This window comes from Trematomus bernacchii, unplaced genomic scaffold (assembly GCF_902827165.1).
Source record: "Trematomus bernacchii unplaced genomic scaffold, fTreBer1.1, whole genome shotgun sequence".
In the NCBI taxonomy this organism is placed as follows: Eukaryota; Metazoa; Chordata; class Actinopteri; order Perciformes; family Nototheniidae; genus Trematomus; species Trematomus bernacchii.
Genome location: NW_022988146.1, coordinates 302,597 through 325,887, shown reverse-complemented (window position 1 = coordinate 325,887; position 23,291 = coordinate 302,597). Strand labels below are relative to the sequence as shown.

Genomic DNA, 23,291 nt, shown 5'->3' with positions numbered 1-23,291 from the left:
TTCATATTTTCTCCCAAAACTTGAACAAGTCCCTACGTTACTGAGGTGTCAGGGCCTCCCATCATTTAACCTTACTCTATTAGGTTAGAGCTCAGAATGAACACACAACACCGACACAAGCCAATCCTCCGCCATTACACTTTCACCTTTAATCAGCTTTGTTGCCCACCACTTTCTTCAGCTGGTATAAAAAAATATGTAAAAATACTAAAACAGAAAAAATTGAAAAAGACAATAGACTCCAAACTATTGAATATAATACCCCAACGATTCAACCCAGTCTCACAGCATTTCGTGTAATAGTCACGAAATTAATTGAATCTATTGATTTGTGTTCACCAACACGATCTTCCCATTTTTTTTGTGTCACACAGAACGATTTTAAAAGCAATGTATTTCTGGTACTATGTTTTGTGTCTGCACCACGTCTTTTTGTCCGGTCGGGTCTTGGAAGACCAGAAGCTGTGTGGTTCATAAAAACATTTTCTTACTCAATATCAAGCCACGATTATTGTTTTTATTTTAAATTGTATAATGTCTGACTTTTTTTGCCGTCCGTGAGGAAAAGAAATGGGGCTCAGAGCCTCAGAATACTGACATTTCCTTCTAATTTGTTATTATTTGGTGCAGGCACGAAACATACTACCAATAGAAATACATTGCTTCTAAAATCGTTTTGTGTCAGAATACTGAAATCTGTATTTAAAAAAATCTTTTTTTCCTTCTAATTTGTTATTATTTACATTGCTTTTAAAATCGTTCTGTGTGACACGAAACAAATGGGGGAAATCGTGTTGGTGAACACAAATCAATAGATTAATTTTGTGACTATAACACGAAAGGCCATCGTGTGGACACTTCAGATCTCTCCATGCTTGATTATGAATGTTTTGGCAGTATTAAGATTGTGTAATTAAATGTAAAAGGAAAGGTTCAGAATACATATTTACATTGGCTACCACTGTGCTTATAACAGCGTGTTTACCCTAAAAGCAGATTCTCTGGGAAATGGTGGCAACTTTCTGTTACTCACCATAGATTGTAGAGTATATACATGACTTCTTACCAATAACTGAAATGTAATCCCTCTGTACCCATATCTGAGAAGTCATCCTTAAAAAAAACATAAATTGAAAAAAGCACAGATACGTATATTAGTCATTATTTTCATAATGACTCATACAAAGAGTGTCGTAGCAGCCAGGTGACATGTAGACTCAACTGCATGTGAAAATGACAGAACAACTAATACGGTCACATAATAAGCAGTTTTATACACCTTGTGTGTTCATCCTGTGTTACCACTCAGCACAGTGTTATCCGAGAAATACCAAATTGGCACATTTGTTTTGAAAAAAATAACACGAGAGATGTCCAAATATACACAAACATCCGTGTTGTTACATGGCTCTCTGGTGCCATGTAACGGTTGTAAACATTTTTCTCCGTGCAGACCATGGAAATCAAACAGTGTCTGTAAACCTAAACTCTTTCTGTAATGCATGTTTTTATTGAGACAAACAGGCTTCTTCATTTCCCATACACATCCCTAAAAGTAATATACAGCACAGTTTGGTAGTTGTCTCCAATTGACTGATGACTACATGGGCACAACCATAATCCATATGTTCCCAGTACAGTATATTATAGTTCTGGAGTCCTGCTAACATTTCAGCTTCCATTGTTTTTTTTTTAAAGTTTGAGGTGATGGTAGTGGCCTACCACTCAATACAGCTGTTCACAGGGAGCACCAAAGAAACATTTCTGCAGTTTAATATCTACATGTGTCTCAATGGTTACTGACTGATCACTGCTCTTTACAAAGTTCCAGCTCCTGTTTGACACCATGGCCTGTTACAGATTGGGAGTTAAAGGATCATTTATAGATGATGCTGTAATAGCATTATTATGAGTTATAATGATGCTATAAGTGCACTGTTGTCCGACCAGCAACTGAAGCAGTGTGGGGATAAAGTAACGTAAGGACTGGTGAGGGAGAAGAACTCTGAAGGTGTGTTTAGACTGAATGAGAAGCACATTTTTAGCCTTGTGCTATTTGTGCAATGTTGAATGCTGTGTGCAGTTTGTTTATTTGCCTCAAAAAGCTATTAGTTCATAGCTGACAACCGCTAGCTGTAACTTGCTAGCAACACAAGTACAAGATATGACTTCTAGCCCAGTTATTCCTTGTTTTTTTACAAATCTTTCTCCTATTTTGAGTATATTTGTAGTTAGTTTATGAGTTAGAACCATAAAGCCTTGCATTCAGTCTGAACACACCTGAAGTTATGTGGCATTGTAGTAATACACTTAATCTATTAATGTACTTGCTATGATGTTTATGTATTTATTACCTTTTGGTTGTCTTCATCTCTGTGACTGTTTACATTTTTTGTGTACCTAAACTTGGCATATTGTCAAAAATGTCTCCAGGATGTTTCTGTATGAAGATGTTTTGCAGTTGCGTCACAATGTTATCATGCTCTTCCATTCGACAACCTGCCTGGATACTGTATGTTGGTCTATGATCAAATCAGACGTGCTTACAAGACAGTGATTGCTTGCTAACCAGATAGCTACATTGGTTTGACAGCTAAAGCTAGTTAAACGATATCGATTCTCTCAAAGATATCCAAGTCAAATGTTGTCATTTGAGAAGTTTCAATATGGCTGCCAGAGGGTATTTGACATCACCTGAAGTCCCCCTGTACATAATGTGTGCCTTTGAATGTTTCTGTGAATCCCTTTATGTGTATTCATCGGTAGAGTGAATTCTCACATGCACATACAGTATGTCACACTGGTATACAGTAAGTGTGTGTTTCAGGGCAAAATGCTTCTTGACTCATCAAGCAGCCAGACTCAAGCAAGCAAGTGTATCAAGACGCTATATTAATGTTGTAAACTGATACCGTTTCCCATCATGCATCCGCAAAGCCTCAGTTCCTGTTATTACACCAATAATTCTGGTCTATCTGTACCAGTCATGGCTAAAAAACAAGCTAAAACCATTGAAAGGGATCCATCAATACCTCTTTTTAGAAACATACCATATAGTATTAAACAGGCATTTAAACTCCCTATAAAAGTGGTGTAGCGACAATAGAAATTGTATCTTATTATTTTTCTCCCTTTTAGAAAGACTAGTTTTGTTTTTTAGAAAAAAAGACACTTGTTGAGGTTCCTGGGACTGAGGGGGGAGTAGCAGGATGAATGACCGACAGCCATTCAGGAAGGAGCACGACACAAGGACACACACGGTCAGTGTAAAGGCCAGTCATAGCTGTACGCTTCTCTCCTATCACTTATATTATGTGTGTTTTTCTTTTATACACAGTCACTAAAGTATATCCAACTGTCCCTGAAGGAAGAATCATAAAAAAAAGAATCATAATCATAACTACGGCTAAACAGATCCCATAAAAGAAGTGGGTTTAAATTGGCTACATAAAACAATTCACGCTAAATAAAACCCTATGGATTCAGTTCAGTGTTGGAGGAGAAGAGTGTGGAATATTCAACAGTCAAAATGTCACATTGTGTTTGTGTTTTATCTACTGAATGTAGTATGTGTGTGGGTGGTTTACCCAGGAAGATAACAAATCTTTCTGGCTTTCCAAACTGAACTCCCCTGCTTATCTCTCCCCTCCAGAGTCTTTCTCTTTGAAATCACTCCTCTGCTGCTGATCTCCTCCACCTCCTTTATATCCATTCATCCACTGAGCGCTCTCGCACTGATTCATCCGTCCATTTGCTTTCCCCTCAATCCTCTGGCAAAACTGCATTTTGTCTCTCTCATGCAGCTCCGTATCTGTAAACTCTTCATCTCCTCTTCTCCTCTTGGTCATCTGTCACTCCTCCATGGCAGTATTTAAAAAAAGCTCAGGCGGTCAATCTAAGGTTCCTCTTCCCCCGTGGAAACAGCCAACCGCATGGCCACAGAGAGGTGGTCAGTGAGGCCGGCCAACTGGGTGACGAAACTGAACTCCTCGATGTCCTGCAGGAGGAAGAGAAAAGAACTGTCATCAAGATCTCCTTTATTCTGGGGAAATGTAAACGTTGCTCAATGGATTTTGTAGCCAATTGAAGACAACGTAACAAGCTGAAAACTTCTCACATACCATCATGTAAAGTTGTTATAGTGAAGGCGTAAGCGAACAGTCATGGTTTTTCCTTTAGAATATTGATTTTCTCAAATTACATTGAAAAGACAGCTGGTGTTAGCTAGCTAGCTAGCTAACAATGCTCATTAGCAGTACCAAATAGACTGCTTAATTTACCCAATGTTCAATTTACCCTATAAAATGACCAGTGGCTTCTACACACAGTTTCATTGCAGGCAGTAAACATTTATAAAATAAAATGAGTGTAGCGCTTAGGTCCAAGGTCATGTACTTGTGATGTGTCTTTGGAAACTCCCCTTAGTACATAGCCATGTTGTGCACAGTGAACACTTGCGTAGTGTTTGAATTTAACCTGGGTAGGGTTTTTCCAACCGCACCCAGCTGTTGTATCCTCACTGGAATGACAATTGTTGCTGTTAGCTTGCTAGTAGCTAGCTAGCAATAATCATACCAGATCATTATAGACTGCTCAATTTACCCGATAAAATGACCAGTGGCATCTTTTTTGACATCAGTATTGTGGTACATTACTTAAATAGTGGAAAGAAACGTAAAATTAAAGCTAAGATGTTAGCACATAGTGTATTTACATATATCAACACTAGAATTGTTTTAAACCATGTGGTCAGGTAGTGTGCAATGAAAAAGCTTCCAAACTGAAGATTTTGGAGAGTTAGGGAGAACTGCAGCTTTGAAGTAAGAGTAACATCTTTCACATTATACATAATAAAGCTGATCCATTAATCATTTAAGAAATATGGCATCCCATTACTTTAATTCCCCCCTTTTTAGAATTCATAGAATATAGACATTGAATACATGTATACAGTAAGTAGTTGTAAGCAGATAAAAGTCTTTACTAATGTTTTTGTCAATAAATAACTCCTCCAGTAAGGCACCTTACAGTGGAGGCTGCCATATACCAGATCATTTACAATATAGTAAAACATAAAATTACATATTTCTTAATAGGTTAAATTATTATTATATATAAATAAAACTGAATAGTATACACTTAAAATGTTCTTATATTCGGTTACAACTACATATTAGAATCTTAAAATAAACACATGTTAAATGTTTATATATTGCTGTTTTAATGAAGAATGGTTCTCGTGCTTTTTTTGTTGCTAGTTCAACTACTACACTACATGATCAACAGAATCTGGCCACTAATACATTATCACTATTTGTATTACTATTACTTTTACTATCACTATTACTATTTCTATGAATACTAGTTGTGGGCCTTTAATTAAATGTATGTTCTGCTTCTTCTTCTATCATCACAAATATTGCCATAATAATTGACAGTTGATACTATCTTTTTTGATTGAATGTTTTCAGATCTGTATTAGCATCAATGGAATGAGTTTAATCATGTGGCAATACTACAAAGAGTGCTCCGACATAAAATGGGTACACAGAAACAACAATGGTGCAATAACATGTGTAAAGAAACAGGGTTTGAGGTGTAGTTATGAGGAAGGATAACCTTCAGCACATTATATTTGCTGATTTGCTCAGCAGCAGTCAGTGTGAAGTGAAATTATGTCACAGTTACTACGTTGGGGCAGCAGGGGGCATCAGGAGAGCGAGTCACAGAGGAAGGGAGATGTGCTCTCTGTAAATGATTGGTTTGTTTTTTCAATCCTCTCCAATCCCTCACACAGACAGGCAGTCAGGACAGTGCTGCCCTCATTCCTCTTCTCTCCACCCTGTGGATGTTCTTTAGTGTCTCCTCTCTAAATGTAATGTCTTTAAATCTTTTTATCCCTTTAACAAGTCCAATGTTCTCCTGCAGAATGAGATCATTTCCCTTGGCTCAGGAAAAAAAAGTGTCTTGTTGCCAGGAAATGAATCAGGGCAGAATAAGGCACATCACCTCCCCGCTGACAAGAAAATTATAGGCAATTCAACAGTTTGTGCACTTAGTTTCTGTAAATGGAAACAAAACAATTTCCCCCCTATTAGCAGCCTTATTCAATGGTGAAATTAATTTTGATTCACAGATTTATGTGATGACACATACCAGAATACTCTGGGATATAAGTTTTTAGTTTTTCATTCCAAAAGTTAGATGAGAAGATGGATTACTCATATCTGTATGCTATCTATTAATCCACTACCACCTGACAGTAGATCTGTTTATGAAATAAATAGGGTGCTAGCAAGAAAGCAAATAAGCAAATTTCCCTGGATACAATATTTGTTATCGTAACTTGAAAGAAATAAAACTGGATGTTAAGGAGTTAATTTGATACAATTAATAACGGTAGGCTTGATGTTCACACATTATTTTCCTATAATGCTCTCTAAACCATACCAGTTTCCAGTCCGGCTGCAGGCCCTCGTCGCTGTACAGCATGTAGTCGATCCGCCGCCCGTTGCCCTTCAGCGGGATCTTCCTCCCCTTCTGACTGCTGGCCGGACACTGGCTCTTACTGGGAGGAAACACCAGGTACTCCTTCCTCCCCTCCTCGTTCTCCATCACTCTGAGACACAAAGGGATGGATCAGCAAATGTAAGATAACACGCAGGAGTTGCTGGTAGTAAAATGTAATAACACAAAAAATATTACAGAGTTGTGTACTTCACAAATTTGGACTGTAGTGTTTAGGTCAGAGATCAGTTTTGGACTAGCATTTCAATTCTGATACTTCCCTTAGTACACTGCCAGGTTGTGCATTGTGAACAAGAATGCAGTGCTTGAATTTCCACTGTGTAGTGTTGCATCAAACCGTACACAGGTCGCAGGTCTCCCTTGAAAAAGAGATCGTTGATCTCAATGGGATTTTTCACCTGGTTAAATAAAGGCTACAAACAAACAACACAGCTGCTGTGCCCTCTCCAGACATGACTCTAGCTAGCGAGCAATGCTTGTTCGCAGTACCAAATCATTACAGATGGCTCAATTAACCCTATAACATTAACGCTGGCTTCTTTACAACAGAAAAAAAATCACACATATAACTTTTCTTTGTACAGTGTGTACAGTGTTCCACACTAAACGTGTGGACTGCTATGAGAACACCATCCGGGTAGGCCTACTCATAGTGCATTTTGCCATATTACGCATTGGGACACACTTAAACGCTCAAAATGACACATGCAGGCAGAAGTATGTGATTTGAGTCACAGCATTAGAGTTCTAATGAAGTTTAATAGTATATTTTTCCTGATGCCTTTAGTTCTATTTCCAGTCATAGAGCTGCTGCTGACTGTACTACTGCCTGTTTTCCTGTTAGGGTACGGAAGGTCTTACATTCTAGTGCTGTCCACCAACATTTTTACAGAATAGTGTAAGGCACAATTTCCATTCTGGCAGAAGACAACTCATCATATATCCTGCACTTAAACAGATACACTATTGACCAACAAATGAGTCATTTCAGTCAGAGATAACACAATCATCTGAAATAATTAAGCTATAGTCACTCTATTGCACTGCTTTATGTCTTTTTTTGTGTTAAGTATATTGTGTTGTTTAGGAGCCTGGGACTTTTAATTGTCATTGCCAAAACTACGCTGTAGCTATTGTGCATATGACAAAAAGTGTTTGAAAGTTGAATCATTGTTGATGTTAAGTTATAGGTTAGGGAATGAATGGGGGACTACTTTAACTTATTTTTAGAATAACGACTTACGATCTAGTTAAGTTAGAGACCTGTCTGTGCATGTAGTGGTTGTAGAAGTGTGTGTGTGTGTGTGTGTGTGTGTGTGTGTGTGTGTGTGTGTGTGTGTGTGTGTGTGTGTGTGTGTGTGTGTGTGTGTGTGTGTGTGTGTGTGTGTGTGTGTGTGACTCACTTTTGTAAACTTTCAGGTGAGCTGACCTCGTCGTCATAAAGGCCGCTGGGATCCAGTAGAGTACCTGTTGGGAGAGACAGTTAAATGCATCACTGCGCAGACAGACACATGTTCCTGATTATTTTTACTGACAAGTCCACTCTCCTCTTAACCCCTCATTAAATACCCCCACTAGAGGGTGCCGTGTGGAGAGGATACAATTCATTCTTATACTTTCCCTTATTATTTTTAAACACGGTGTGGATTGTGTATCAGTTTTAGCCCCCTAGTGTCAGTTCTGAGCTTCCTTGAGTCCAGTGAAGGCACCCTGGGCCGCCCCTGGTCAACTTGTGGCCCTACACAAAGTTATATGATGAGGCCCTCTGTGTCGCGAGCGTCGACGTGGGGGGGGGGGGGGGGGGGGCGGGGGGGGTGCTAGTGGAGCCTCGCAGCGGCGAAAGGTGCGCCGCATTTGCGCCTCCCTCCGCAAAATGAAGATCCCTCCGCAAGATGAGGCCCCCTCCGGGGGGTGAGGCCCCACGCAGTCTGTGTGATCAGCCTGTAGGGAGGGGCGGCCCTGCACCCTGGAGATAGAAGTGTTTTTTTGGCTGGGTTTTATTTGTTTCTGTGCCGTTCACATTGATCTAGTGTATGCTTTACAATCCTCCCCCTCACTATGAGGACCAGCTTCTTCCTTTGTAGCTAAAAGTACCACTAGTGCTTTTCATTGTGGCAAAGAAGGCGTCGTCAGCAGACTTTGTTCTGAGAGCTTAGAGCTCCATCTTTATGGTCCACTCGCCTGTCATCCAGAAATATAGCAGAGAGAGGAGCACTCAGAGATCCTTTTGACGGAGAGGATATGAGGCTGTGGGCTGGATAATATGTTTATAATGCCCCGATGAAGAGAACAGCACTCTGAAGTTACAGCAGTCAATTCACAAGTGAGCTCTCATGATGCACAGCCTCGACACACTGCTGTACTACTTTCAGCTTTAGGGGGCTAACATAGCTACAGGTACTCTGCCTTAAAAGAGTAGTGCAGGAATGAGTCATAAAATCCAAAATTGTGTTAGCAATTTACCACTACCTGTTCCCTGGACTTGAAGTTACGTTTTTTCTGATTGTCTTTTTAGCTAGAAGCCTGAAATAGGACCCGTGGTTGACATAAGCTGAGAAGATTTTCACGTTTTGTTCTACGACATAAAATACATCAGTAAATACTCCACTAGTAAATGTCTGAAGTTTCTATGTGTCTTAAAAACAGCGGTTGCTAACAATTGTCTAAATGAGACCACTGTATGTCATCACGCCAAACATTAGCCGCCCTTAGCTTAGCGGTGTTTAAGTAAAGTCATGTGAACGTGTTGTGGTTCCTTTAGAGCCTAAAGTTAGCTTACTTCTGCCGTTATTGCCATATGTGTTTGCCACATATGTTATTTTCTGCCCTTTTCTGAAATCCAATGGAAAAACCCATTGCTTTTGGTCGAGGGAGCCCTTGTGATGCTAACTTCTTGGCCGCCCAGAAAAATACGTCATCACTGCTCCACTCTATAACTTGTGGCCTCACCAAAAAGCTGTAGTATATGTGTGGGGAGTAAATAAATATTGTTTTTTTATGTCAATTTTGACCACAACTCCTAAAAAACATGGGATTGCACAGATAGGCAGTTGGTTTTTTGGTTTACATGTTTAATCTGCAATCAGACATGAAAACACAGTTATGAAGGGAAAAGATGAGGAACGATGAGAGATTTTTACTGAAACATTTAATTTTCACAACTTCAAACGTGTGAGTTTTACTTCAGTATCCCCACTTTTAACCATTGAGTGGTCGGAGGCATGCATGCCATCATTCCAAGGGGATTTGAATGCAGCATCATTTTCCTGTTTATTTGGCTGGCTGGGTGGTCAGAATTAGAAGGTTCCAGCAGTTCTCAGAGTTTATGAAATCTATGGACGCCATCAGAACAACATGCTCTCTGTGTCCCTTTTTGAAGCTTTATGAAATCTGATAAGCTTTCTCCCCTTTATTTCATTGGTTCACTGATCCGCACTTCTTCTCCTGCCTCTTTCTTCCTCTCTTGTCTAATAGCAGCCAAACGGGAGGCTCAGATATATTCCTCTGGCTCACTGCGCAAAATGTCCCTGTCCAAATAAATAAGCCCTTCTCTAAACGAGCCCTTTCACTCTGTCCTGCCCACACTGTCCCAGAAATACCGCTGGCCTAAATAACACTTTGCATCCAGACCAAAACCCTCCAGTGTTTACGTCACTAAGGCCATGTGTCCGCACGCAGCATTTATATTCCCACAGTAGTTGCAACCTGATTTAGATCAATCTGTGTGTATGGATCAACACACTGATGTGTGTGTGTAGCAGCACCTCCCTTTTATTGTGTAACATGAAATCCTGTTTTGAGGATTAGTTTGGGGTATTTAGGTATTTTGTATCTGTGAATGCATACATGTATTGGATAGATTAGAAATACAGTACATGTGATGGTGTCCCAGATCTAAAGTGTGTGTGTGTGTGTGTGTGTGTGTGTGTGTGTGTGTGTGTGTGTGTGTGTGTGTGTGTGTGTGTGTGTGTGTGTGTGTGTGTGTGTGTGTGTGTGTGTGTGTGTGTGTGTGTGTTTGTGTGTGTGTGAGTGAGTGTGGTTACCCAGAGCCCATGGTTTGTCCTCCCCCGGCCCCAGGCGACAGGGGTCCTTGTATTGAGTAAAAAGTGCATGCTGCTGCTCCAGCTTGTCCTCTGGAAAACACAGGAGCACAGGCAGAGATTAATTTAGACTTCAGTCTAAACACAAGAGTAACACATCTCTGATTCTTCCTTCTCAGTTAGTACTGCCTGAGAACAGGGTGGTATGAGTTTCAATGATCAGGAAACATAATGTGGAGCATTGCTAACTTACTCTGTATATTTTCTATTTTGCATTTCTTAGATACTCTACACACACACACACACACACACACACACACACACACACACACACCACACACACACACACACACACACACACACACACACACACACACACACACACACACACACACACACACACACACACACACACACACACACACACACACACACACACACACACACACACACACTATGTCACCACTGTATTGCAATAAGTACCTCGTTATGAAATTAATATTACTGGCTGCTTTCTTAGTTAGACTATTTCATAAAAAGATCTGTAAATAACTCTGTGCAACATATACTTTTACTTTTGCTAATGTCATCTGGCTGCTACCACATGGTACACTTTTTTTATCTGAACGTGTTTTGTACATTTTAATTGTGAATTATTTATTTTTTATATTTTGTGCATGCCTTTTATTAAATAGTGTTTTTTTTTTGGACAATTCTGATTCTGATAGTTGCTATAAAAAAAATTATATTTGTGTATTATTTGCAATGCTTCTTACCTTGCTGCTGTGACAAAACAATTTGGCAATTTGGCATCAATACATTTAGAATATTATGTATTAGATTTGATAATAAATATGTTAATTCTAAATATTTCAATTAATTAATACTCTCCCATACGTTCAATATTATTCTTACACAATGTATTCAGTCTTCAGAGAGAATAACTAAAAAGTAGTTTGCCAATGTTTATATATGAACGTTTTAAGGGTTAAAAACTAACTATGAAATATGAATAATACTCAATTAAAAGTGATCTGAATGATAATTATGTAATTATGATAATTACAGCATGAGAATTACAAACTGTAAAATTGATTTGTACCTGAGAGAGAAATTGATTCCACTCTATTTGTGGGAAAAGCAATCATCTTACCCTAACATGTAACTGATGAGTCATGTAACATGTTAGTGATGAGTCATGTAACATGTTAGTGATGAGTCATGTAACATGTTAGTCATGAGTAAAATGTTAGTGATGAGTCATATAACATGTTAGTGATGAGTTATGTAACATGTTAGTGATGAGTCATGTAACATGTTAGTCATGAGTAAAATGTTAGTGATGAGTCATGTAACATGTTAGTGATGAGTCATGTAACATGTTAGTGATGAGTCATGTAACATGTTAGTGATGAGTCATGTAACATGTTAGTGATGAGTCATATAACATGTTAGTGATGAGTCATGTTACATGTTAGTGATGAGTCATGTAACATGTTAGTGATGAGTCATATAACATGTTAGTGATGAGTCATGTAACATGTTAGTGATGAGTCATGTAACATGATAGTGATGAGTCATGTCACTCTATATGTTCACCTTTAGCTTTCACAGTTAATGCTACGTTCATTCATATTTTATAAGATTCCTCTATAAAAGCCCAGGCACTGTGCAAATATCCTGTCAGAGCTATCAGAGGTCTTAGATGTCATTAAATCAGTGATACATTATGGACAAGTCACTGTTTCCTGGGTTCAAACATTATCCAGGTGAAAGAAGCACAAAGAGAACCTCCATCATTTGATTGAACTAATCTGCATCAAACAAAACAAAACAAAGTGTAAAGTAGAGCATATAGTGATTTAGCCATGATGTTTGCTCACCTGAAGAGCAGTTATCAAAGTTGAGGTCTCCCAGGACCACATCGAAGGCCACCAGGTCCTCCAGAACCTTCTCTCCTTCAGGGGGTTGGGAGGAGGCGCGGCGAAACTCCGCCCCCCACTGGAGCAACAGGTCCAGCTGCTCACAGCGCACAGAGGCGTCCCCTGGAACAGAGTGCATTGTGGGTCATGGAGAGAGGGAGGAGCAGGACAAAAGAAGAAGACAAATGAATACATGTTTCAGTCATTTTTTAAAATTATATATAATTAGAATTTTACAGTGAGTAAGGTTTTGAATGCCCAACATTCAACCTTTCAGCATGTTACTTCAAAACTACATACATACAAAATCATAGAATCAAAAAACATTTGATCAGGAACTAGGAGTAGTTAATGTATCCCGACCCACACAATTATGTACAAATTTGCCAAACTCACACACATTGCATGTTGGGTAATTTTGTGGCCTTGCTCCATCTATAGAGCTTCATAAATGTGCTGCATAATATATTTTCTGACACTCTAAGTAATACTACATTTATGTTTTTCCTTTTTAAAGTGTCATCCTTTGTCATTTTGTACGTTTTCAACATCAGCCGAAAGCGTTTTTGCATTTGTCATCCAGTCAGATATATTATTTTCCCCATTATTTTAAAAGAGCAGATGTTTAGTAAAACAAATATTTTACACTTTCACCTTTTTTTAAATCCATCTTTCAATGTCCTCCCAAGTCTTTTAAATGTTCATCATTGCCAAAAGGGATTAGGAACCCTCTGTTATTTTGTTACACTCACTACACTTCTACTACTTATTGATTTTCAAAGCTGCCCCTGTCATTTTTTTATTTGAACATTAGTTCAATTAACAGCGACGTGCAGTCAGTGGAGGCAGGGGAGGCAGAGCCTCACCTGTCATACTCCAATGTAACGGAAAAACAACTAAAGAAAAACGAAATAGTAATAATAATAAAATGTCTCCACTGATCTGTGTTGTAAGTGTGATTTATGTATGATTCCAATCGCTTTTTATAGTCAAAATCATCAAATTTGCCGAGCTCCGCTACGGGAGCGATGAGAAGTGAGGCAGGCACGTGCTCTGCCTCTCGTAAGCCCACAGTAACTTGCTGGAGCACGGGCACTAATTTAGCGCGGGCACTTATTTTGTGAGTGCGCTCAAGCCAGTTACTGTGGGGTGAGGTGAGGCACAGATGAGATCTGCCTCACCTCAGAATGCGTCACCCCACAGAAACTGGCTGGAAAGCGGGCCCTAAGCGCATGCCTGTTACCATCTCACTGTAGGTCACCAATGTAATGTATGTAGATCCCTTTATTACATTTATCCTCGCCATCCATAGTCTCTAAATAACTTATTTCACGTATATATGATATTTAGGCTCGCTGGTCTCAACGGCAATGAAAATGCACCAGGGGAGGCAGCCATAACCTCTGCCGCACTGAAGGGGGCGCACGTGAGCCCACAGGTTCTTGTTGCTACTGTGATTCTACGCAGAGACGGTAGACGTAACAACAAACTAGACTTTTGAAACTACAGGAAGATAAGGAGGACTTTTACAAAAAAATAATAAAGATTGTTGTCCAGAAGGATAGCATGGACTTCATCTTCAAGTCAAGGTAAGACCACATTTGTAATGAAAATGGGATCTTACTAAGAAAGAACAATCCAATATTTAGATTTTGGGTATCCTTTTGTTGAACGGTCTGTTTAAAATGAATCGAAGCATCAGACTAAAAAAGCTTTTGAAAATAACCGAATATTTCGATTAAGGTCAAAATATAATATTTGTAAATCTGACTCAGTGAGTCAGTGCCTCACCAGCCATGAACCTCACCGCACGTCACTGTCAATTAATGATGTGTGATTTCAGTGGGGTCACTTGTTTTCAATGAAAAGGTTCCGATAAGGCCACTGTACACTACCTGCTCAGCAATCAAAGAGCAGATACACACAGTTAAAGACTTACTGGTAAAGAGGGGGGGCATTAAGCTGGTTAAGAGATAGACATTTCTGTATAAAGTTGGTTAAATACATTATCAATACAGCATTAAAGTGGCATTGCTTAAAGGAATTGGAAAATGTATTGGGATTGAAACTCAATATGTAAATTGGAATAACTTTTACATTTTTAAATTTTAAATATTATGTGCACGCCCTTTTTCTAATTGTGTTTTATTTGATATCTTCACTTTTGCTGTAACAATGTAAATGTCCCGAATAGAGGTATTGTGGTTCTGATTGTAACTGCATCTTTACCGCTACGTTTTTCCTTACTTGGCTGTTATCACTAAGCTTTTAAGCTGTATTATGTAACTAATATTAGAGCCATAATATCGAGCCACTGGTGGTGCTATATTGCTTTGGCAGTGTTTTCTCCCTCTGCACCCTGCCAGTACAAATTAATTGGAGTTACAGGGAGGGGAGGAGGGGAGTGTGTGAGAGAAATAACAGCTGAGCAGTGGAGAGTGTGAGAAACAAAGAGGTGTCAAGATATCGGTGGGTGAGTAGGTGGTGTTGGCTTTGATTACTTCAGCTCAAATACAAAATGCAACGCTGTTTATTCCTTTTGTGTTAGTGGATCACTTCAAGTTATATAAAGAGGAGGTTTGCTGTACATTCACCTGTGCATGAGTCTTTATTCGTTCACGCTTGTGTATTGGCAGTTTATGTTAGCTCTACATTATCCACCTGTGATAAACACACTCGAATAATCCTAATAGTCACCCAGCAACTCAATTTATATATTCGATTCTGAAATGGGCCATTACATATAACGAGTACTTTTACTTTTGGTACTTTAAGTATATTTTGATGCTGATACTTTGTACTTTTACTTAATAAGCTTTTGAATGAAGGACTTTTACTTGTAACAAAGTACTTTTAAAATGTATAATTGCTAATTTTACTTAAGTAAAAAATCTGAATACTTCTTAAAAAGCTGTCAAAGACTACTGTACGAGGAACACTTGGATGATATTTGTTTAGAGCTGTAACTCAACAGTATAACTATTCTAACTGAGTGCCAAGTATTGATTTATTAAGTCAAAATATGGCAAAACAGTTTTATTCTATATTTGTCCTCCAAATCTCTTTGTCTGGCCTCGAGGCTCTCAGTGTGCTACATGCTGCATTAATGCAGTCTTTATCTATTCATAAACTTGGGGATTTCTGAGTTTATAAGTTAACCTTAAACATACAGTATTTATAATAAAACAAAATATAGAAACACTAGTGCACTCCAGTTTACACAGTCAGGGTATTATTTAGGAAACTAGAGAATGCAATTCCTGAAGAAATTGCTAGTGGGAATGCTTTATGCTGAAAAGCTGACACTAAACTGCTATGCCGAAATGTAATGTGTAAGAAGAAAGTGAATAATTTAGATTGAAATGATACATGAATACTGGGGGCTTGAGAGTGTGTGATGAGAGAAGAAAAGAAAGTAAAAGGCTTGGAAAAGCAGCAGAATATTTGAACTGCAAACTTTTGAACTAACTTGATGGCGAATGATCTGTTGCCATGCCAACGGCATTTGATGACATCCCATAATACGCTTAGATGCGTTGATGGCTGCATCGTTACCAAACCTGTGAAGTTTTGGGCCGCCACAACGTCGTGTTTTATGGCGAGGGATGCGTTTCCATGGAAACGGCACATGGTGAGATCTCAGATTTGGCGTAGAGCTGTTGAGGCATGGACCGGTGATATACAAGCGAAGTTTGGGGGCGATTGGACCGTGTCCATTGGAGTTACAGTGACATCGTGTTTCATGGCGAGTGATCTGTCGCCATGGCAACGGCATTTGATGACACCCCATAATACGCTTAGATGCGTTGATGGCTGCATCGTTACCAAACCTGTGAAGTTTTGGGCCGTTTGGAGCATTTTCACTGAAGTTATGAGAAAACCGTGTTTCATGGCGAGCATTGTGTTGCCATGGCAACGGCATTTGAAGAAACCCCATAATTGACGTAGAGCTGTTGAGGGCTGGACCGGTGATATACAAGCGAAGTTTGGGGGGCGATCGGACCGTGTCCATTGGACTTACAGCGACATCGTGCTTCATGGCGAGTGGTCTGTCGCCATGACAACGGCATTTGATGACACCCCATAATACGGTTAGATGCGTTGATGGCTGCATCGTTACCAAACCTGTCAATGTGACATCATCGTGTTCCATGACACAGGTGTTTATATTTGAGCTAACGACGACAGCTGTGTGTCACCAATAATGTATAAAATAGGTGGAAGATGTTGAAGTCAGTATGAAGTCTCCATCAGACAGAAAAGAATAGGCTCAGACAGTCTGTTAAACTCCAGTGACCACGTCGTTAGCTCAAACACGAACACCTGTGTGTTATGACATCATCGTGTTTATATTTGAGCTAACGAGGTGTGCAGAGATCAAAGGTTTCCATTGTTCTGAATGAGAGATAAACCTCTTACATGTGAACGTTTTGTCGAATAACCGTAACAGATATCTGTGAAATTTCAAAACGTGAAGCATGTCAAGGAAGTTGAGTATCTGAAGTGTAATTTTTGTGTACTTTTGGGTTAATAATGTGGCCTGTTGAAGTCGCATGAAGATTTGTTGAAGTCTGAATAATTTCTCCATTGACTTCAATGGTTAAACATGTGATGTATTATGGGATGTATCTCTGGAATTATGAAAGTTATGAATGATAAAAGTAATAGCCATCGATTCCCGACCGAGCTGAACGTTTTGATGTTTGAACGGAGTTTCTGCGATGTTCAATGCGGGAGGAGAAGAGGTGCAAAATTCCGGCGGAATAATAAAGAATTTTGTGCGTAGAAGAACAGATAGTTGGAATGCTGTTAACAGCATTCCCACTAAATAAGGCCCTTTGCATTCATGCAGGAAATATAAAAAAATGTTTCCTCTTAGAAAGAATCAGGTCTTGTGCTCCTTCCCCCTTTTTTCTCCCCCCTCCCCAAGGCTTTATGTTGGGTGTATCTTTAGAAGCAGCCCGGCTATATTTAGACCCAGAGAAGCGTAGGAGGAGCCCAGAATAGAAGCAAAGGGGGGAGTCGTGTCTTCTGTAAAAAAATAGGGTGGCATCGACCGGAGGCTTTAAATAGGGCAGTGACGGCGTAAACAGTTTGAGCCAGTCGCCATGGGAACAGCAGGAGGAGGCATGCAGAGGTTTTGATGTGCCCTTTTATCTATCTGGACACACACACACACACACACACACACACACACACACACACACACACACACACACACACACACACACACACACACACACACACACACACACACACACACACACACACACACACACACACACACACACACACACACACACACACACACACACACACTGGAGTGTTTTACTATGTGTTCTCCAGGATTCGGGAGTAACAGATTACATGTAACAAGATCACGTTATCAGGATTTAAAATAAAGACACGTACTGCCTGAATTTCCTTTATTTTTTATTTATGCAGTTGGTGATCACCTGATTTATCATACAAAACACTGTGTTTGCTTTAAAATGTATTCAACTAAAACATTTATAAATGACGATTCTGTAAGGCAAGGCAAGGCAAGTTTATTTATATAGCACCTTTCAACACAAGGCAATTCAAAGTGCTTTACAAAAATGAAAGACATTCAGAAAATGGCATTTAAAAACAGTCATTAAAAAGCAAAGATAATAAAATAAACATTAAAAGAAAATACATGAATAAAAGTTACAGTGCAGTGTAAAATATGATCCTTTGCTCTTTACACTAATTTCTTGCTCTATTCTTCGTTTTTCTCCTTTCCGATCGGGTCCCCGACTCCTATTTTTAACACTTCGATAGGGTCCCCGACTCCTACGTATTTTTAACACTTCTTAGGGTCCCGGACACCTAAACCATGTGCACAATTGTAATATATCAATTAGTAAGAACACTTCGATAGGGTCCCCGACTCCTATTTTTAACACTTCGATAGGGTCCCCGACTCCTATTTTTAACACTTCGATAGGGTCCCCGACTCCTATTTTTAACACTTCGATAGGGTCCCCGACTCCTATTTTTAACACTTCGATAGGGTCCACGACTCCTATTTTTAACACTTCGATAGGGTCCCCGACTCCTATTTTTAACACTTCTTAGGGTCCACATCCTTATCAGGCTTCGGAAACAGCAGATGCTGTCTTGAAGGGGGGGACGGACGTTTTGGTTCGGATGATTGTGGTACGCATGGTGATGACGGGGGAGATGGTGCGCGTCTCTGCTTCGGTGATTCTGGTGGGTGTCGTTGAGGGACGGGGGTCAAGGACATGCTGCCAACCCTGTGTATCGCCTTCATGTGGTCAGTGAACTCCAGGAAGGAATTGGTGGCAACCCTGTGTATAGCGCTGGGAGATGAAGGAAGAGTATCCTCAAAGGTGTTGATAGGGGGGGTGAAGGGCGGTGGAGACTCCTCCATTTGTCTCACAGGTGTCCCATAATCAAGACATTCCTCAGGCGGGTGCAGTGATACTTCTTCATGGTTTTCTGCGCGATGTGTTGTGTCTTTCTCCTGTTTTGATTCCTCTTGTCGCTTGTCCTTGGCAGAGGGAACAGATTGATGACGCAGGCAGTTGAATATGTTAGAGATAAACAATTTCACTCCTGACTTGTTCAGGCAAACTCCATCTGCCTTAAAAAGATGTCTGCGGTCCCAGACATTTGTTTCAATAAAATGGACAGAATGGTCAGTACAGGCAGTTGAAAGCCACGTGTTCAGTGCAAACAATCTGCTGAGTCTCTCCACTCCTCTTCTGACTGACGGTAGAGGGCCACTGATGAACACCTCCGCATTTATGGCACTTTTCCACTGCAGGACCTAGCACGGCTTAGTACGGTAGTATGGTTAGGCCTTGGTAGGCCAGGCTCACTTTATGCTGCGTTTCCATTACAGTTTAGTTACTGGGGTAGTAACTATAGTAACGCAGTGTAGGCGGGACGATCGGCTGTTCGGCGGGCGGAGCGACGCTGCATAAAACTGCCGTGACGTCATCTTCAATGCGAGCCACAAAACCAAAACATCAGCCGTTAGCTGTTAGCACTCAGAGCTCACAGCTCCTCATATCTGTTCAGAAACTAAACAAAAGTTAAACAAGTACAAACCACAGACTGTCTGTGTCATGGTGAATACAGTCGCTGGTTTATTTATGTCTGTATAGGCCGTTGTTGTGAGTGTGGACGGTCGGAGCATATACTGCGTTAGCTTAGCCTGATCGATCCTATCTCCACACACGCATTTCAAAAGGTTTTTCGCCTGCCGTCTGTCTGCAGACTTGTCAAAGCATTAATTCATGGTTTTTACTAACCGGTATCAGTATGTTGTTACTTCGGCATCATTTTGAAACGTGTATTACAATTAAATCACGGTAAAATATGTTCACTTTGTTGTAGTTGTAGCCCCCTTGCCAGCAATTCTCTCTGACCAATCAGCAGTCGAGAGTGTTTACGTCACTAGTTTAGCATATTCAGCCCGGTTGTTGGCCCGGAGTGTTGGAGTAGCTATTGGTCCTTACCAGAGTTGGGTGTAACGCGTTACAAAGTAACGCGTTACACCCAACACACACCTAACACACACCTAACTTACTTACTGTAATAATATTACTTTTGTCGGTAACGGAGTAGTGTAACGCGTTACTTTTATAATTCAGTAATCACACTACAGTTACTAACATTGCCCCGACACGCGTTACTTCGTTACTTTTATAAAATCAGTCATAATCACACTGAGCTCACTGACAGACAAGAGGGGTTTCCGCCGCAGGTTTATATGTACGTAATCTGCGCGACTTGCGCGTCCACATCTCCACATGCAGAGCTGCATAAACATGGCTGAGTCAGCGATAACTTTCGAGGGGTGGAGGTATGCCCATTATTTTGAGTTCGTCCGAAGAATAGACAGGAATGTGACGGTGAGGTGCAAACTGTGTCCAGGCCAGAAGCTGTTATCCACTGCTGTGAACACCACGTCAAACCTCAACAAACACCTGCAAAGAACACATGCTAAGCTGTCTTGCAAGCTTGTTGTGGTAGGCTGGTAGCCTATTTTATTAAAGAGCATATAAAAAGAAAGACTTGTGTTATGTCTTCCTTATTGCAATAGTAATTGGGGGTGCAAGTGGAGTCTCGCAGAGGTAAAACTGTGGTGCGCTTACACTGTAGGTGCGCCGCAGTCTGCGTGATCTGCCTGTAGGGAGGGGCGGGCCGGCCCTGCGAGTAAAGTAACGAGTAAAGTAACGAGTAAAGTAACGAGTAAAGTAACGAGTAAAGTAACGAGTAAAGTAACGAGTTACTTTATGTAGAGAGTAATGAAGTAGTGTAATATATTACTTTTTTTTTTAAAGTAATATGTAATATGTAATATATTACTTTTATTTAGTAACGACCCCATCTCTGGTCCTTACCCTGCTGTGTGAAGAGGACAGGTTATCCAGGTCATCAGAAAGAGATCTCCAGTTCTGTGTCAGTGGAGCGTATCTGTTCTGGATTGGCACACTTGGTGGTTTAGGAGGATTGTTTGTAGTTCTCCCTTTAGCAGCTGTCCACGGCTGTTTCCTAGTATGAACAGGGGTTGAAGAGGCACTCTTCCTGAGTGATAAGAATGCAGGCCAGCCGGTCGCATCACAGATTTCAGAGCGCTGGGCTCTGCCTGTTATTCGTCCTCCCAAATCCCATGGAAATGATTTACTCTGAGGCTTTGCACCCAGAGAGTTCCAGGGAGGACTACCACTTGTAGATGTATTACCCGGTAAACAGCCATCCTGTTCCTTGGAATCCTTGTAGCTGCTAACTAGCTGTGAGTTAGCATGCCTTTGTCCATTCTTTTGCAACACTGGTAAAGTGGTGCCATTCCCACATAGTCCATTCACTTCCACGTTAACTTCCAACCGTTGCATTTTCATTTCCAACACGGCCATCTTCTGTAGAAGTTTGTGGAAGTCATCTGTAGAGAACGGAGGCATTTTGCTGCCAACTAGCTTAAAGGTGGGGTAGGTAATTTTGGAGAAACCAGCTTGAGTGCGCTAGAATTTGAAAATACACAGCCGGAAGAAATCCGCTACTTCCTTACAGAGCCCCTCCTCCAACACACACGAATGCGCACATGACCAATGAGGGCACGAGATAAGTTTGTGCACAGATGGAAGGCTGACAGGCAGGTAGGCCATCCAGTTATTTTAGCCGGGCCGGCTAAAATGATTGGTCGTGCTTTTTACAGTATTACGGCTTCCACAGAGGACATTTTTTTATGGATTTTTTGTCAAAGCACTTAAGATATTCATTGCTATCGGGATGTTAAGAGCATTCCATGGAATATAACAAAAAGTGTATCTCGAGCCGGTTTCTCAAACTTACCTACCCCACCTTTAAGCTAAATAGCATGCAGTACCAGGCTTTAGCTGTTGCTAGGCTACGCTACTGTAAGACTGAGGTCATTGTAAAAATATTGAAATATGGCTGAAACCCTCCGTCTATTTACGAAGAATAACTGTCCCAGTGATAAGTTAATGTCCAGGAGCCGCTGCTCGAAGTTTTCAGAAAAGAAAAATAGGAAAATCAGCATAAAAAAGTAAGCAGAGGCAAGAGCAAGCAGAAAAGTGTCTGCACTCTGTAGTTTAAGAGGATACATTTTTTACTCTAAATATCTTGTTTTTTCACATTGTTCTGTTGTGTTACATAACACACTTTAGTAAAAACATCTTATTGATATTTATTTTCTCTTGTATTTATTTACATTGCATTGACATTATTGTAATCCAAAAGTAACGTAAAGTAATCAAGGTAGATTATTTTTATGTTTTGATACTCAAATTACGTTACTGATAAAACATTTTTACAGTAATTGTAACAGGTTACCTTTTTAAAGTAACCCTCTCAACCCTAGTGTTCTCTAGAGAGACACAAAATACTTTAAAATATAACACTGCAGTTTGTCATATATTGCCATATACTCATTGTACTACGTTTTTAAGTATCTTGTGTACATTGAAATTTGGTGTAAATACTTAACTTTATTCTTTTTTAATGCTAAATCGTTTTTATAACTTATTTTCTTTTTATAACCGTTATATTTCTGACCTTCTCTTACAACCTATTTTCTTATGTTGTTTATGTTTGCATCATCATACATCAAATCAAACGCCTTGTATGTGTAAACTTACCTGGCAATAAACCTGATTCTGATTCTAAAATGAGATATACTCCACATCATCTTATGAGTGCATTCAGCTGTGTGTTAGTGAGACAGACAGAGAGGTTGAGTAGAACAGGCGACTGTACCTTCTATGGCGTGGAGGTGCGTACTCGTGAGATATCCCACAACCCTTTGCTCCTGATGGGAGGTGCCCACGTGAACCTGCAGGGGGGCAGAGAGATATGACATGATGTTACTGAGAGTTCACACAGCAGCATCAGAGCCTGGGTGTGTTTATGTGGAGCAGACCAGGAAACACAGCAGCACTCAGATCCTACAGGAGAGCTGAGTCCATCCCTCTGGGAAACACTCATCAGAGCAGTCACTTAACGCAGCCATTAGGGTGTGCTACATGACATCAATGAGTCATGTAAAACAAAAATGACTTCTTTATTTTACCAGCTCATAATAATTGTTACATCTGTATTTCAAAATTACAAAACAATTAACTCATAGTTATTGTAGTAACAAGGTCCATTGCAATAATGATATCCCTATAATATATTAATATAGGGATATATTGTATTGTTATATTGTGTTACCTCATAAACAATAGTGAAAATTACTAAAGACAAATACAAATATATATTATTTACTGATTACAAGATCTAACTA

The 23,291-nt window shown here is 40.0% G+C and overlaps 1 protein-coding gene across 4 annotated transcripts in view; it reads right to left on the bottom strand.

The window, feature by feature from the left end:
* Positions 1-724: 724 nt before the first annotated feature.
* The window catches only part of smpd3 (sphingomyelin phosphodiesterase 3), an 84,073-nt gene continuing 61,506 nt past the window's right edge, over positions 725-23,291 (bottom strand). For all 4 annotated transcript variants that reach the window (XM_034122173.1, XM_034122175.1, XM_034122176.1 and 1 more), the window contains 6 exons: positions 22,763-22,838; positions 12,452-12,613; positions 10,572-10,661; positions 7,932-7,995; positions 6,451-6,619; positions 725-3,997 (listed from right to left, as the gene is read on the bottom strand). In XM_034122173.1, the coding sequence (XP_033978064.1) occupies positions 3,896-3,997; positions 6,451-6,619; positions 7,932-7,995; positions 10,572-10,661; positions 12,452-12,613; positions 22,763-22,838 (663 nt within the window). In that variant the 3' untranslated portion in view covers positions 725-3,895. The remainder of the gene's footprint in view (positions 3,998-6,450; positions 6,620-7,931; positions 7,996-10,571; positions 10,662-12,451; positions 12,614-22,762; positions 22,839-23,291) is intronic.